Genomic DNA, 14,802 nt, shown 5'->3' on the forward strand with positions numbered 1-14,802 from the left:
ATGTGTTCCAGCCTACTTTCTGGGGATTTTTCATTTTCTTTCTGATCATCCTCATTACCATGGTTATTCATGGTATTTGCTTTTCTCCTTTGCCTACACATTTATCTGTCTATATATATATATATATGGCCAATAGCCATTTCCTCTGAAGAGGTCTTTATTACGATTTTCCAAAAGATGGTGGCACTGAATCACAAGATTTTTTACCTCTGTGATCTCCCAGTCTTGACCTCCACAACTTCCATAAGACAATGCAGCAACACTGCTTGAGGGTGGGGTTTGTTTTGACCTCACCATAATAGCAACTCCTGACCTATATGGGGTCCTGCCCCAAGCACTCCATCTGGGGATCAGTCACAGAGGGAAACAGTGGTCCTACAGCAATGGCTCTTGGTTTATAGGTAATATGATCCTTGACCCACCTCCAAGGTTGAGTTTTGGGAGTCCAAGCAGCAAGGCTCTGTGGTTCCATTTATTAGTCTGAAACACTACTGCCCAGTCCCACAGTGGAGAGCTACATGGCAGAACTCGATGCTCTGTCAGGCGTCTGCTGGCTCAGTCACTGTTTGCTCTGCTTGCCCTGCTGGACTACCCCCACCCCCACCCCCACAGATCTCTGTTCCTCTGGCAGAAGGAAGTGCCTGCTACTGCTAACTTCCTCCCCTCTCTTAGGCCAAGACATGAGCTTTTGGCTACAGGGCTGCATCTTTGGGTCACCTGCAATTTCCTCCCTTCTCATCTCTCCATTTATTCCTGGTTGCCCACCTTTAAATGTTTCAATACACAGGTCTCTCAGGCATGCCTCTGTATTGATCAGGGAATTCTTTGTTGAGTTATAATTAGTTAACTTGTTCTAATTTCAGAGGGAGAGGCCAAGGGGATATCTCATGCTGCCATTCCTCTGATGTCCCCAGCTCATTTCCCCAAAATGAGTCTTAAAGGGCTAAAATCAAGGTATCAACAGGGCTAGTTTATTTAAGAGGCCCCAAGGGATAATTCATTCCTTGCCTTTTCCAGATTCTGGTGACTGCCAACATTCCTTGGCTTCTAGTCACATTACTTGTATCTCTACTGCCATCACATTGCCTTCTCTTCTCTAATAAAATTTTCCTCAGCTTCCCTCTTACAAAGATACTTGTGGCTTAAGGCCCATTGTATAATCTAAAATAATCTCTCCATCTCATGATCCTTCACTTAAAGATGTCTGCAAAGCCCTTTTGCTGTATAATTTAACATTTACAGGTTCCAGGAATTAGGACAGTTACCTGTAAAGGGCTTTTCTGATTCTAAAATTTTACATTATTAAGAGCTAAATAGGTGATTATAAATACTTATCTGAATGCAGAGTACCAAAATAGTAATTTTTTAAATCTTTAATATAAAAATATATATTTCTACGTTTAAGTATTCCCTGAGAGAAATTTAGTAGTTTAGGGTCCACTGGTATTGATATCTGATCATAATTTTAATATGTAAGTCATATAATAATGATTATAATATATTAACTCACCTAAACAGGCTTCGATTATTCAAAAATATGCTTTTTATTCTCTGATAATTATGTGACATAACAGAGGTGTTAGCTAAGGCCATATTGCAATATAAAAATATATTAAATCAAAACATTGTACACATTAAATGTACACAATGTTATATGTCAATTATATTTATATACACTTTTTATTAGAATTATCTGTACATCTTTATAAAAGAGGATAATAATAGCAAGGTAAAACTAAATTAATATGTATTCATCAAACCTTATCTTAATTGTTAATTTCATCCTTTATCCAAGTTAAAAATTTTTCCCAAATGTTATCAAATAGGCAAATTGACTGATTTTACCTTTAACTCTTCTTTATGTTCCTCTATTAGATGTACAGAGATAATAAATGGCCAAAAGCAAGCTATAATAAAAAAGGGACATGTATATTTCACCAACTTAATAATTTCTTTGGTAGTTGAGCTATGTTATATGAAATATGAAATTATTCTAATATGTTTTTGGTAGGTGTATCCTGATTGTTTGACACAAGCTATCTATGTAACATTCCAGGAAGCATTTCCAGAATCCAGTGATCTTTTTAATGATAAATTTAAAGAAGATCTAGGGAATAACATTTATCTTTGGTTGTCAGGTATGACTACATCATTTAAGTATTGATCATTATCTTGGTATCTAAAACTTTTGGATTTTGTTTGCTTCAGTCAAAAGAACAGGTAGTTCTTTGCCTTACAAAACATGCCATATGTATGCCTATATTTTCAAATAATAATGAGTATTCTCTTTTGAAAACTTTATAATACCAAAATTAATCAGTTATTACATTTAGAAGCCAAATAATTTTATAGGCAGTGTAACTATTGCAGAAAATTGAATTGCTACAGTTATGTCATATACATTTTACATTTGGAAGATACACATTTTAACCAGTTAACTGCCACAATAATTTGAATTTAATTAAAAAAAGGTCTGCCGCTTGCATCTATAGATGCTTATGGAGTACAAATGGTTAAGCTGCTTTTGAGAATAACATTTATAACAAATAATATTCAGTAAATTTTAGAGCTAATTGAGTTCCTCATAGAACATACAACCATTGATAAAAGAAACTTGTTTTTTGAATTATGATGTGCTTGTAGATAGGAGTGGTAGGAATGAAAGGCTAAAGGGAAGTAAATTCCATTCTAAAATATTTAGCTAGAAATTTAGGTACTTGGGTTTAAAACTAAGATATAGTTACATATTCCAGGAATGACCTTCCCAACATTTTTTCTACGACATTGTGCTATTATGGACTACCAGAAGCTGTTGACAGTTTTAAAGTACTGCTTCTTGTAAATCTTTCAGTTCAAATTTTGACTGATTTTAAAAACTGTTTTATGTCTATCTTTAGTAACCAAACGATTGCTATCAGAAAGTGTATCATATTTTAAGGAGAGAGAAACACTACAGATTTCTGTATATTGATTTTTCAGGATACAAAATTATCCAAATTAGTTGCATCTCTCTAACAACAAAATATCTGAAAAAGTAATAAAGAAATCAGTTTCATTGACAATAGCATCAATAACAGTAAAATACTTAGGAATAAATTTAGACAAGTAGAATAAATAAACTTTACAACACTTTAATGGAAGAAATTAATGAAGGCACAAACAAAGGGAAATATATCCTGTGTTCATAGATTAGAAGAATCAATATTAAAATGTCCATGCTACCCAAAGCCATCTATAAATTCAATGCAATTGCTATCAAAATTCCAATGGTACTTTTCTCAAATATAATAAAGAATCCTAAAATTTATATGGAAAAACAAAAGACCCTGAATAACTAAAGCAATCCCAAGAAAGAACAAAGTTGAGGCCTCACACTTTCTGATTTCAAATTACGCTACAAAATTAGTTTAGTAATCAAAACAGTATGTTACTGGCATAAAAATAGATACATAGACCAATGGAACAAAATCAAGAACCCAGAAATATACCCTCACAAATATGCACAACTAATGGTTGACAATGGAGCCAAGATCACTCTATGGGAAAAATATAATCTCTTCAGTAAATGGTGTTGGGAAAACTGTATAACCACATGTAGAAGAATGAAATTGGACTCCTATTTTATTACCACTAACAAAAATTGACTTGACTCAAAATGGATTAAAGATGTAAACATCACAGGTGAACTGCAAAACTGATATAAGAATACATAGGGGGAAATCACTTGACATTTGTCTTGGAAACTTTTTTAATATGACATCAAAAGTCCAAGAAAGAAAAACAAAAATTAGTAAGTGGAACTGCATCAAATTAAAAGCTTCTGCACAGCAAAGGAAACCATCAACAAAATGAAAAAGCAACTTATAGAATATATTTTCAAATCATATGTCTAATAAGTAATATTAATATCCAAAGAACTCATACAACTCAATAGCAAGCAAAAAATCTGATTTAAAAAATGGACAAAGGAACTGAATAGATATTTTTTCAAAGAAGACATACAGATGGCCAATAGATACAAGAAGAGGTATTCAACATCATGTATTCATAAATGCAAGAAGTTTCATCAAAAGGTTGATGGTACCTTGAAGATTGCCTGCTGGAAATGGCTAAGAGCATTTCCCCACACCTAAAGATTTGCATAGATGATTGCTTGTTGCCAGACAGCTGAGGGCATTTCAATGTACATGTTATTGCCTCCTGCTGGCCAAACACCTGAACAGCCGCAGGCAGTTCCCCCAATCTGACAATGGATTCTGTATACTACACCTTGCTTTTGATCTGCTTTGCCTTAGGACAATTTGTGTTAATGAAAAGCAAGGGTTCCAGAGAGACAGGAGGACTTGGTTTCTTTAGCTAAGTCTTCTCTGACACCCCCCCGCCCCCGCCATAATGCCTTCCAAAATTATGTTTCATCTCTGGACTCTTGATTAATTTACATGCAGATTCCTGAACCCTTCAAGATGCTGGATTAAGACCCCTGGCAATTTATCATCAGGGAAATGCAAATCAAAACTACAGTGATGTATCACCTTATGCCTGTTAGAGTGGCCATTATAAAAAAGGCAACAAATAACTAGTATTAATGTGGATGTGAAGAAAAGGGAACCCTTGTACACTGTTAGTAGAAATATAAATTGTTGCAGCCACTATGGAAAATAGTATGGAGGTTCCTCAAAAAAATTAAAAACAGAACTACTGTATGGTCCCACAATTCCATTTGAGGCAATTTTTACCATAGTCAAGGTACAGGAACAACTTAAGTTACTGTCAGTTAATAAATGGATAAAGAAGATGGGTATATATAAACAATGGAATACTCTTCAGCCATGAGAAAGAAGGAAATCTTGTCATTTGTAACAATGTGGATGGACCTTGAGGACATTATGCTTAGTGAAATAAACAGAGAAAAACAAATACTGTATGATATCACTTCTATGTGGAATCTAAAAAAAGTCAAATTCATAGAAACAGAGTGGTATGGTTGTTATCAGTTGTTGAGGTGTGGGGAAATGGGGAAATGTTGGTCAAAGGTTACAAACTTTCTGTGATAAGATAAGTTCTAGAGATATAATGTATAGCATGGTTGTTATAGGTAATAATATTATATTATATACTTAAAAGTTGCTAAGAATGTAAATGAAATGTTCTCACCATAAAAAAGAAATGGTAATTATTTGACATAATGGAGGTGTTAGTTAACATTATGGCAGTAATCATTTTATAGGTATTTAACTATTGCAATATATGTGTCTTATCAAATTAAATCTTTAACTTACACAATGTTATATATCAACTAGAGGCCCAGTGCATGAAAATGTATGCACTGGAGGGGGGTCCCTCAGCCCGGCCTGCCCCCTCTCACAGTCTGGGAGCCCTCAGGGGCAGGAGGCAACCCAGCGATCAGGGAAGGCAATGCCCCCATCACACCTCTGCTGCTGCCACTGCCTGCAGCGCAAGCTTCAGCCGGCCCTGGTTACCTGAGCCTTGGGCAGCCCTGGGCATCTGGGCAGCCAACATCCGAGGCTTGCCTATGCCTCGGGCCAGCCCTAGGAGGCTGGGAAGCCGACATCCGAGGCTTGCCTGCACCTCAGGCTGGCCCTGGATGGCTGGGGGGCTGAGGGCGGGTCTGGCCACACCGTGCACCTGCCACCCCCCTGATGGGGCTGAAAGGACTGGGGGACTTCAGCGGGGCTGAGGGGACTGGGCGCCACCATTTTTGTGATGGTATGATGGTCAATTTACATATTCCCTCTTTATTAGATAGTATAAAGCTGTAAAACCTTAAAATTTAAAAAAATTTTAAAAGTTAAAGATATAGAACACACTTCTTTGGATGTGATGGCCCAATATTAATGCCATTCTTGAGAAGAGTCCATGTTTAGTTACAAATTAAAATTTCCTGCTTGTAAATAATGTTGGGATGCAGTCACAGCTCAAACAGTGGTTAATTTGGAAAAGAAGACATAGAGAAGCTAACTTGCATTAAATACTTACTATGGGCCAGGTACTGTGCCAAATAATTTTACATCTGACTTGATGTCAGGCAGTGTCTAAGTTGAGTTGAATTTTGGGTCCCTTGTGTCAAATACATAGTATAGCACATAGTAGGCCTTCAAAAGTGTTTGCTGAATGTTATCTGTATTTATATATCAGAACCTAGTAGGGTTTATTCCAGAAATGGAAGGATTATTCAACACTAGACTGTACTAACCATTTCTTTTGTTTTCTGTATTCTGATGCTTTGATATCTGGGGTCTTGCTGGCCCTGGAAGGACTGCCTCTCCCAGGGTTAGCCAATTCCTATAGCTATTAAGCAACTCACCCATGAGCTTGCTTTTCAAATACAAACCAACCAATCCAGAGCCCACACCACAAACACCTCCTTTATTGGGCTCTCACTCTAGGCCACTATATACTTACCCTAATCATCCTAGGATCAGGTATCAGACAACTGGGGACAGCACCTATGCCCCAGAGACACTAAGATTATTCAAACTAGCCAGTCATAAGCCTATTTACTCTGCCTCATCCATTCCTTCCCATGGAAACCACAATAAAGTCTCCTGCCCTCAGTCCCCCACTGACCAACCCCCGTGCTTCCTTCCCTATGTGGCCTCCCATGGTATGGGGTACCCCATTCGCTTGGAAACTGAGTAATAAGCTATCTTTTCAATGCAAATCATCTGATGTGTTGGCCTTACTATCCCTCAAATTTTATATTAATACACTATATTTTAAGACAATCTATCAAAAAGCATTCAAGTTAAACAAACTGAAAGCTGTTGCATTTTTATCTACAAAACTGAATCTAAAATCACTCAGAAAATTATAATTTGACTAGAGGCCCGGTGCACGAAATTCGTGCACGGGGCAGGGGGGGGGGAGTGTCCCTCAGCCCAGCCTGCACCCTCTCCAATCTGGGACCCCTTGAGGGATGTCCAACTGCCCATTTAGGCCGGATTCCAGTGGGATCGGGCCTAAACGGGCAGTTGGACATCCCTCTCACAATCCAGGACTTCTGGCTCCCAACTGCTCGCCTGCCTGCCAGCCTAATCACCCCCTAACCACTCCCATGCCAGCCTGATTGATGTCTAACTGCTCCCCTGCCAGCCTGTTTGCCCCCAACTTCCCTCCTCTGCCAGCGTGGTCACCCCTAACTGCTCTCCCCTGCAGGGTTGATCTCCTCCAACTGCCCTCCCTTGCAGGCCTGGTCCCTCTCAACTGCCCTCCCTTGCAGGCCTGGTGCCTCCCAACTGCCCTCCCCTGCTGGCCATCTTGTGGTGGCCATCTTGTGTCCACATGGGGGCAGGATCTTTGACCACATGGGGCAACTGTATTGTGTGTTGGAGTGATGGTCAATCTACATATTGCTCTTTTATTAGATAGGATAGAGGCCTGGTGCACAGGTGGGGGCCAGCTGGTTTGCCCTGAAGGGTGTCCCGGATCAGAGTGGGGGTTCCCTTGGGGTGTGGGGCAGCCTGGATGAAGGGCCTGTGGTGGTTTGCAGGCCGGCCATGCCCCCTGACAACCCAAGCGGAGGCCCTGGTATCTGGGATATATTTACCTTCTACAATTGAAACTTTGTAGCCTTGAGTGGAGGCTTAGGCCAGCCAGGGCAGGGGAAAGCTTGGCTTCTTCTGTCGCCTTGGAAACCCAAGCCTCCCTCCTAATTTCTCTGTGGCTGTAGCCATCTTGGTTGGGTTAATTTGCATACTTGCTCTGATTGGCTGGTGGGCGTGGCTGGTGGGCGTGGCTTGTGGGTGTAGTGGAGTTAGGGTCAATTTGCATAATACTCTTTTATTAGGTAGGATAGCTGAATAAAGCAAATAATCCTCATTGAACACATACTACTGAGAAAATATTGGCTGTATTTAAGAGTTGATGTATAGCAGTGATGGCGAACCTATGACACGCGTGTCAGCACTGGCACGCGTAGCCATTTCTGATGACACACGACCGCATGCCGAGGATGAAACATTTGCTGCTCCTGAGGATGAAACATTTGCGACTAGAGTCTTGGAGTTAGTTTTTTCCTCAAAGTGACACACTATCCGAGTTATGCTCAGTTTTTTGGTGAAGTTTGACACACCAAGCTCAAAAGCTTGCCCATCACTGATGTATAGTAATAATGTTAGCTCACATTTTCCACTTACTGAGCACTTTAACATATATTATCTCAATAACCTTCAGAACAAACACATAAAATACACAAAGAAATTCATATCTATATATTTTTTTATTGCTCAGGCTACAAATGTTTGGTGTGGTTAAACAAATTATTCATTCCTACACAGCTTTTGGAACAAAAGTGGAACTTTGTAAATGAAATATATCTTAATACTTTCTGGGTACTATAATTGATCCTTAAATACTATCCTATATAATAAAAGCCTAATATGCAAATTGTCCCCTCAACCAGGAGTTTGACCACTTGCTATGACGTGCGCTGACCCCCAGACGGTGACCAGGGGTGGCGGTGGGAGGCGGGGCTGCTACCCAGGCACTGAGTAAGCCAGGCGGGGGCCCGATCGCCCCACCAATGGCCCTGCAGATAGCAGCCAGTGGTGGCAGCAGGGGGCGGGGCTGCCGCCCAGCTCCCAGGTGCTGAGGGAGCTGTGTGGGGGCCCAATGACTCAGGTGGAGGGGGGTGTGTGGGGGCTCAGGGACCCAGGTGCTGCCCAGGGCCCAGAGGTTAGCTGGGATCCTGCCCTTCCATGCCAGACACTCGCACTTTGATCACCAGCCAGGCCTAGGGACTGCACCCATGCACAAATTTTGTGCAACAGGCCTCTAGTTTTTTAAATAATAGGAGCTATAAATAGGGGAAATTTTTAAACAATTATCACCTATGCTCAAAGGCAATCATGTTAACATTTAGGCTATAGTCACATTACATAGAAGGTAAAATTGTCCTTCACATAAAAACATGAATGCCTTTCTATGTTAACAAATATATATACAAGCTAACTTTAATGGATACTGAAATCCACTGTATGGATGTGCTGTTGTTGGATATTAAGGTCCTTTCCAAGTTTTCACAATAGTTAACCTTTTATGTTCATATGTGAACTTAGCGTATGCCTATGAATCAAAAGTGTACATATCAAGCTTCAGCTATTTTCTAATTCATTGATTAATATAGTAAGACATTTCTATATAAAAGTTGCCTCGTTAGAAACTTGAGGTTGACAATCTTCACAGGACTGTTGTGAGAATAAAATGTATAATATTCATAAAAATGCTTTGACAGATAAAAAAATTTTTTCAAAATCCTAATTTCTTTGGCTGACTGTATGTTTTATTATTAACAGGTTTGAAACCTCAAAAAGGTTTTTGGACCCAGTGGAAACTGAAAGAACTGTCCACAACAACTATACATGGTACCAAGAAGGCACCTGCCAAATCCGTATATGAGAGGATTATAAGGAGTCAGGAACGCATAATGAATAGTAAGTAAATTTACCCTAAATTGAAGCATGAAATTGCCAAAATCAAGTGTGCTAAGTTATTTATTTGTCAGAATTTTCTAATGATTTGTACTTTGCTGAGGATCTTCAAATAACATTTGATTTGTACACTGGTGTTATAGTAGTTTGAACATTGCTTTACATTTTAGTTTTTCATTATAAAAGTTACATGTGCTTAAGTCCTTTCCTCATTTTGCCCATATTATATTCTTATATTGATTTTTAGGAACTTTTTAGGTACACAAGAAATATTCTTACTTTTTAGCTATATTACTAATTGATTAATAATATATTTTGCTAATAGATTAAGTTTAAATTTTTTCCAGTAAGTTTAAATAATATTTTTCTTAGAATTTCAGTTTTGTGACATGTTTGTCTGGACTTACCTAATATTATGAAAATATCTATCTTCTCTTTCTAGTATTTTTTATTTCCATGTTTTATTTAACATTTTATTCCATTTGGAATTTATTTTGTTATAAGGAAGGTAGTTGTATTCTAGTATTTTGTTTTTTCTAATTGCTCATTTATTAAATAGTTCACTTACGGGCTACATGAAATATCAATTCACTTGGATATATTTGTGTATTCTCTTCTGTTCCTTGAGCTACATGCCAAATTCCTGCACCAAACTTCTCAGTTATTCTAGATTAATAAGCACTGTAAGGCAAGTTTATTTCTCTCTTGTTTACACCATATCTCTAATACAAAACATAGGTTTGGTGCTCAGGCCTCATTTCTGACTCATTAAATTAGAATCTCTGCCTCAGGATTTTTTTAAGCTACCCAGGATGATTTCAACATGCAGGCAAAGTTAAAACCACTAATGTTGAGGGAAATAACTTTCTAATCTTCTTGATACAGGACAGAGGAAGAGGACAGAGGGACTAACCTACTCAACCTACTCTTCCGAAAGCTACTCTTCAGTTAATTTCTGTTTCTAAAATTAATGATTTACTGCTCTTGGGATTTGTGCTGTCATCCCCCCCACTCTTATCCTCATAGATATCATTCTATCTGATTTCCATCTTTTAGTAGTTACATGAAATTTCTTGCTTGCTGTTGCCAAGGGTTTTTCCAGAACTTCATACATAGTTGTTGTTTTGAATGGCGAGGTACTTTACTCTCTTGACCTACTCTTGCATATCTGTGTTTACTCCCAGTCTGACAGATAAATAACAACTTGGCTGAACATAAAATTAAGGGGTTTGAAGGAACTCTTTATTCTGTTAAAATTTTAACTTACAGAAACTGATAAGAATAGAATAAAGTACTTCTATATATCCCTGATCTATCAACTGCTTAAATGTTACCCTATTTATGTTATCATGCTTTCTCTTATTTTTTCATATAGCATTGAAAGCTATAAATTTCTCTAAACACTGTTTTAGCAACATTGTACAATTTAGATATGTTGTATTTTCATTATCATTTAATTTAAAATATATTCTAATTTTCAATATAAATTATATTTTGACCCTTAGGTTATTTGGAGATGTATTGCTTAATTTCCAAATATTTGGGGATTTTCTAGATATCTTATAGTTACTTAATTCTAATTTAAAATATACTCTATATGATCTTTTGCAATATATTGATACTTGCTTTATGGTACAGTGCATGGCCTATCTGGATAATTTCATGTGCACTTGAGAAGAATGTACATTCTGTAGTGGTTTTATAAATCTTAATTAGATCAAGGTGTTTGATAGTATTATTCAGATCTTCTATATCAAGAGTTAGCAAATTATATCCTGTGGACTGAATCTGGCCTATACCCTGTTTCATGTCCTGTGAGCTAAGAATGACTTTTACATTTTTAAGAGTTGTAAAAAGAAAAAGAATATACCACAGAGACCACATGTTGTCCACAAAGCCTAAAATATTGACTTATCTGACCCTTAATAGAAAAAGTTTGCTAACTCTGGTTCTATCTCCTTACTGATATTTTAATTACTTATTCTATTAATTAGTGAGAAAGGATATTATTAAAATCTCCAACTCTAATTTGAAATTATTTATTTCTCCACTTGATTCTTTTGATTTTTGCTTTATCTGTTCTTTAAGTTATTGGGCACATACTTATTATTATAATGCTTCCTTTTAATCATTTTGAAATTTTCTGTCACATCTGTGATAATTCTCCTTGTCTTGAGTTCTATGTAGTTTGATATAATAGAGCCAACTCAGCTTTCTTACGCTTATGATTTGTATTTTGTATCTTTTCCTATCATTTACTTAACAACTTATTTTTGTTTTTGTGTTTAAAGTGCATTTCTTGTGGAGAGCCTTTAGTTGAGTTTTGTTTTTTTATTTAGTCTGACAATCTCTTCCTTTTAATTGGAGTGCTTACTTCATTTACATTCACAATAACTGTAGATTTATTTTTACCATGTTCCTCTTTTTTTTTTTTCCGTTTTACCTCTCCTGATTTCTGTTCTTCCATTTCCCCTTTACTATCTTCTTTTGGTTAATTAAATATTTTTAGTATTCCACTTTATTTCCTCTATTACTTATTTGCCTATATCTCTTTGTAAGTTTTGAGGTTGCCTTAATGATTACCAAATGCATCCTTAAATTATCAAAATACTACTTAAAGTAAATATTGTCCTACTTCACTAGAAATATAGGAACTATATGTAGAGTGGAGTGAAAAATGGGACAAAAAGATGGGACAATTGAAGGGCTCTCTCATTTGTTTCTCTTCTCTTTGGAATTACTTTCCTATGCTGCCTGTTGTCCAACACATGGAAACCATTGTTTCATTTATTTTCTCTAATTTTTTAGTTGTTTAAGAAAGTAAATCCAGTGCCTGTTACTTCATCATAGTTAGAAGTAGAAGTGATTATATGTATTTTTAAAAGATTAAGAGAAGGTTTAAAAGTAGCTTTCTATATTTATTCACATATTCATCATTCCTGGTTCCTCATTTCTTGCTATAAATTCCCTTCAGCCTAAAAAATGGCCTTTTGACAGTTTTCATAGTTCAGTTCTGCTAACAATGAATTTTCTCAAGTTTATGTATCTAAAAATAATGTTCATTTTGCCTTACTTTTGAAGGATATTTTTGCTGGATATAAAATTATGAGCACTTTTCTTTTGCCTTTCAGCAAGATATTGTTCTGTTGTGTTCTATTTTGTATTATTTCAAGTGAGAAGTCAGACACTATTCTTGTCATTTCCACTTTGTCTAGATCAGAAGCAACCTATATAATAAGAGAGGAATATGCTAATTATCCGTTATGCCCTGAGGCGTAACGACCGACTGCGTAACTACCGGATCACAGATCAGCAGGAGGTGGGGCAGCAAGCTACAAGCAGGGGGCAGAGAGCTACAGGAGGGGGCAGGGCAGCAAGCACTGAGGGGGGACGAGGGGGAGGGGGAGAGGTAGAGGAGCTACAGGAGGGCGGGGCAGCGGGCGGAGAGCTACAGGAGGGTGGCAGCAACCTACTGGCACACGGATTCATGTGCAGGGCTACTAGTTTTCTATAAAGAGCCAAAGAGTAAATATTTTAGATTAGTTGGATACACTTGGTCTCTGTCACCTAATATTTTTTTTAAAACTCTTTAAAAAATGTATTAAAAAAAAATTCTTAGGTTGGAAGCTACATGGAAAATAGGTCATGAGCTGGATTGCACCTGCAGGCTGTAGTTTGTTGATTCCTACTAGAAGTAATGTGCTTTCTTCCCTCTAACTATTGTTAAGATTTTTCTCTTTATTCTTCGAATTTAGCAAGTTGTCCATGATGTGCTGATGTACTTTTTTTGTGTTCATCCTCTTTGGGGTTTCTTAAACTTGTAGTTTGATGTTTTTCACCAAATTTGGGGATTTTTTGCCATTATTTTTTTCAAATTCTGTTCTATTTCTCTCTGGGACTCCAATTTACATGTATTGTGTTGCTTAATATTGTCCACAGCTCACTGGGATTTTGTTTTTTGTTTTTAACCTCTTTTTCCTCTGTGTTCTTTAGAAAACACAATTTCTATTTATTTCATTTTAAGTTCACTTATTTTTCCCCCCATGGTTTACAGTCTACTCTTAAACCCAATAAATGAATATTTTATTTCATGCATTGTACTTTTCAGTTAAGAATTTTCATTTGGTCTTTTTTTATAGTTACCTTTTTTATTCTGAGGTTCTCTTCAGACCATATTTTCCTTTAAGTCCTCAAACATATTTAAAATAGCTGCTTTAAAATTATTTTCTGATAATTCCAATATTTGGATAACATTGAGATGGATTTTTATTGGCTATTTTTTCTTGACTATTTCTCACAATTTCTTGTTTCTTTTCATAATTTCTTATGTATTCTGGGAATTTTGAATGATACTTTGAGGAGACTCTGGGTTCTGTTACATTCCACTGAACAATAGTAATTTTTGTTCAAGCAGGCAATTACTTCAGCTGGACTCAAAGTCCAAGACTATGTCTTCTGCGGTGGTAAGCCACTGAAATCTCTACTCAGCACTTTAGTTATCCAGCTATTCCTTTTCACCTTTCCACCCTATTGCTCTCCCTCTACCCAATGCATGAGTAATTCAGACAACAGCCAGAGGTTTGAGTAGATCTTATGAGATGCAGATTTGGTGCTTCCCTTCTGCAGCCCTTTTCTTTCCATGATTTCTAACAGTTCCTCATTTTTCAGTCCTCTGGCAGTCTTAAATGAATAATATTTCCACTTAACTCCTCAAACCAGGAATATTTCTACCTTCTGTTTGCATTCCATCTACTTATATGCCACATAGACTAAGGCGTACTGTCAGTCAAAATGCAGCAGCTGCATGAACACAAATTGTATTTATCACAGGTTGCTTTCCTCTTCAAAGGTTCAATTCCCTTCCAGTTTATGATGACTTTTGGTATTTTCTGGTATATTCAAATTATTTTCTTTAGTATTTTCAAAATTTTATAACTTTTACCTATTGGAAAGTTGGGCTGATGTACATTAAATATTTTATTTAAATATTGAGCTCATTTTCCAATTTAAATATTAAGTTCTCAAACTAGAGATGTTACTTCATTATCTTCTATTATTTAGACTGGTAAAAAAGAAAAGTCTTAAACCAACCTATTTTTATTTCCTTTACAGTTAATTTGTGGAATTTTATTTTTTACTTTTGCTTTTTTTTTTTTTGGTTCATATGTTTCCAGGAATTTTTTTTTAATTAAAAAGACAATCAATAACATTTTATTTTGGCACTTGTTCAGTATTTCACAGATCCTCAAGTTTTGAGGTAGGTTAAATATTCGCATTGTATTTTACAAACTAAAACTCAGGCAGAGGTTATGTCATTTGTTGCAAACCACAGGAGGAGTCCTATCATGGTCAA

General features: G+C 36.8%; 1 protein-coding gene across 3 annotated transcripts in view; it reads left to right on the plus strand.

Moving 5' to 3' along the window:
• FAM227B (family with sequence similarity 227 member B) overlaps positions 1–14,802 on the plus strand; it is a 208,748-nt gene that overhangs the window by 37,239 nt on the left and 156,707 nt on the right. For all 3 annotated transcript variants that reach the window (XM_054716253.1, XM_054716251.1, XM_054716252.1), the window contains exons 10-11: positions 2,012–2,138; positions 9,315–9,452. In XM_054716253.1, the coding sequence (XP_054572228.1) occupies positions 2,012–2,138; positions 9,315–9,452 (265 nt within the window). The remainder of the gene's footprint in view (positions 1–2,011; positions 2,139–9,314; positions 9,453–14,802) is intronic.

Source organism: Eptesicus fuscus, chromosome 5 (genome assembly GCF_027574615.1).
Source record: "Eptesicus fuscus isolate TK198812 chromosome 5, DD_ASM_mEF_20220401, whole genome shotgun sequence".
NCBI classification, from domain to species: Eukaryota; Metazoa; Chordata; class Mammalia; order Chiroptera; family Vespertilionidae; genus Eptesicus; species Eptesicus fuscus.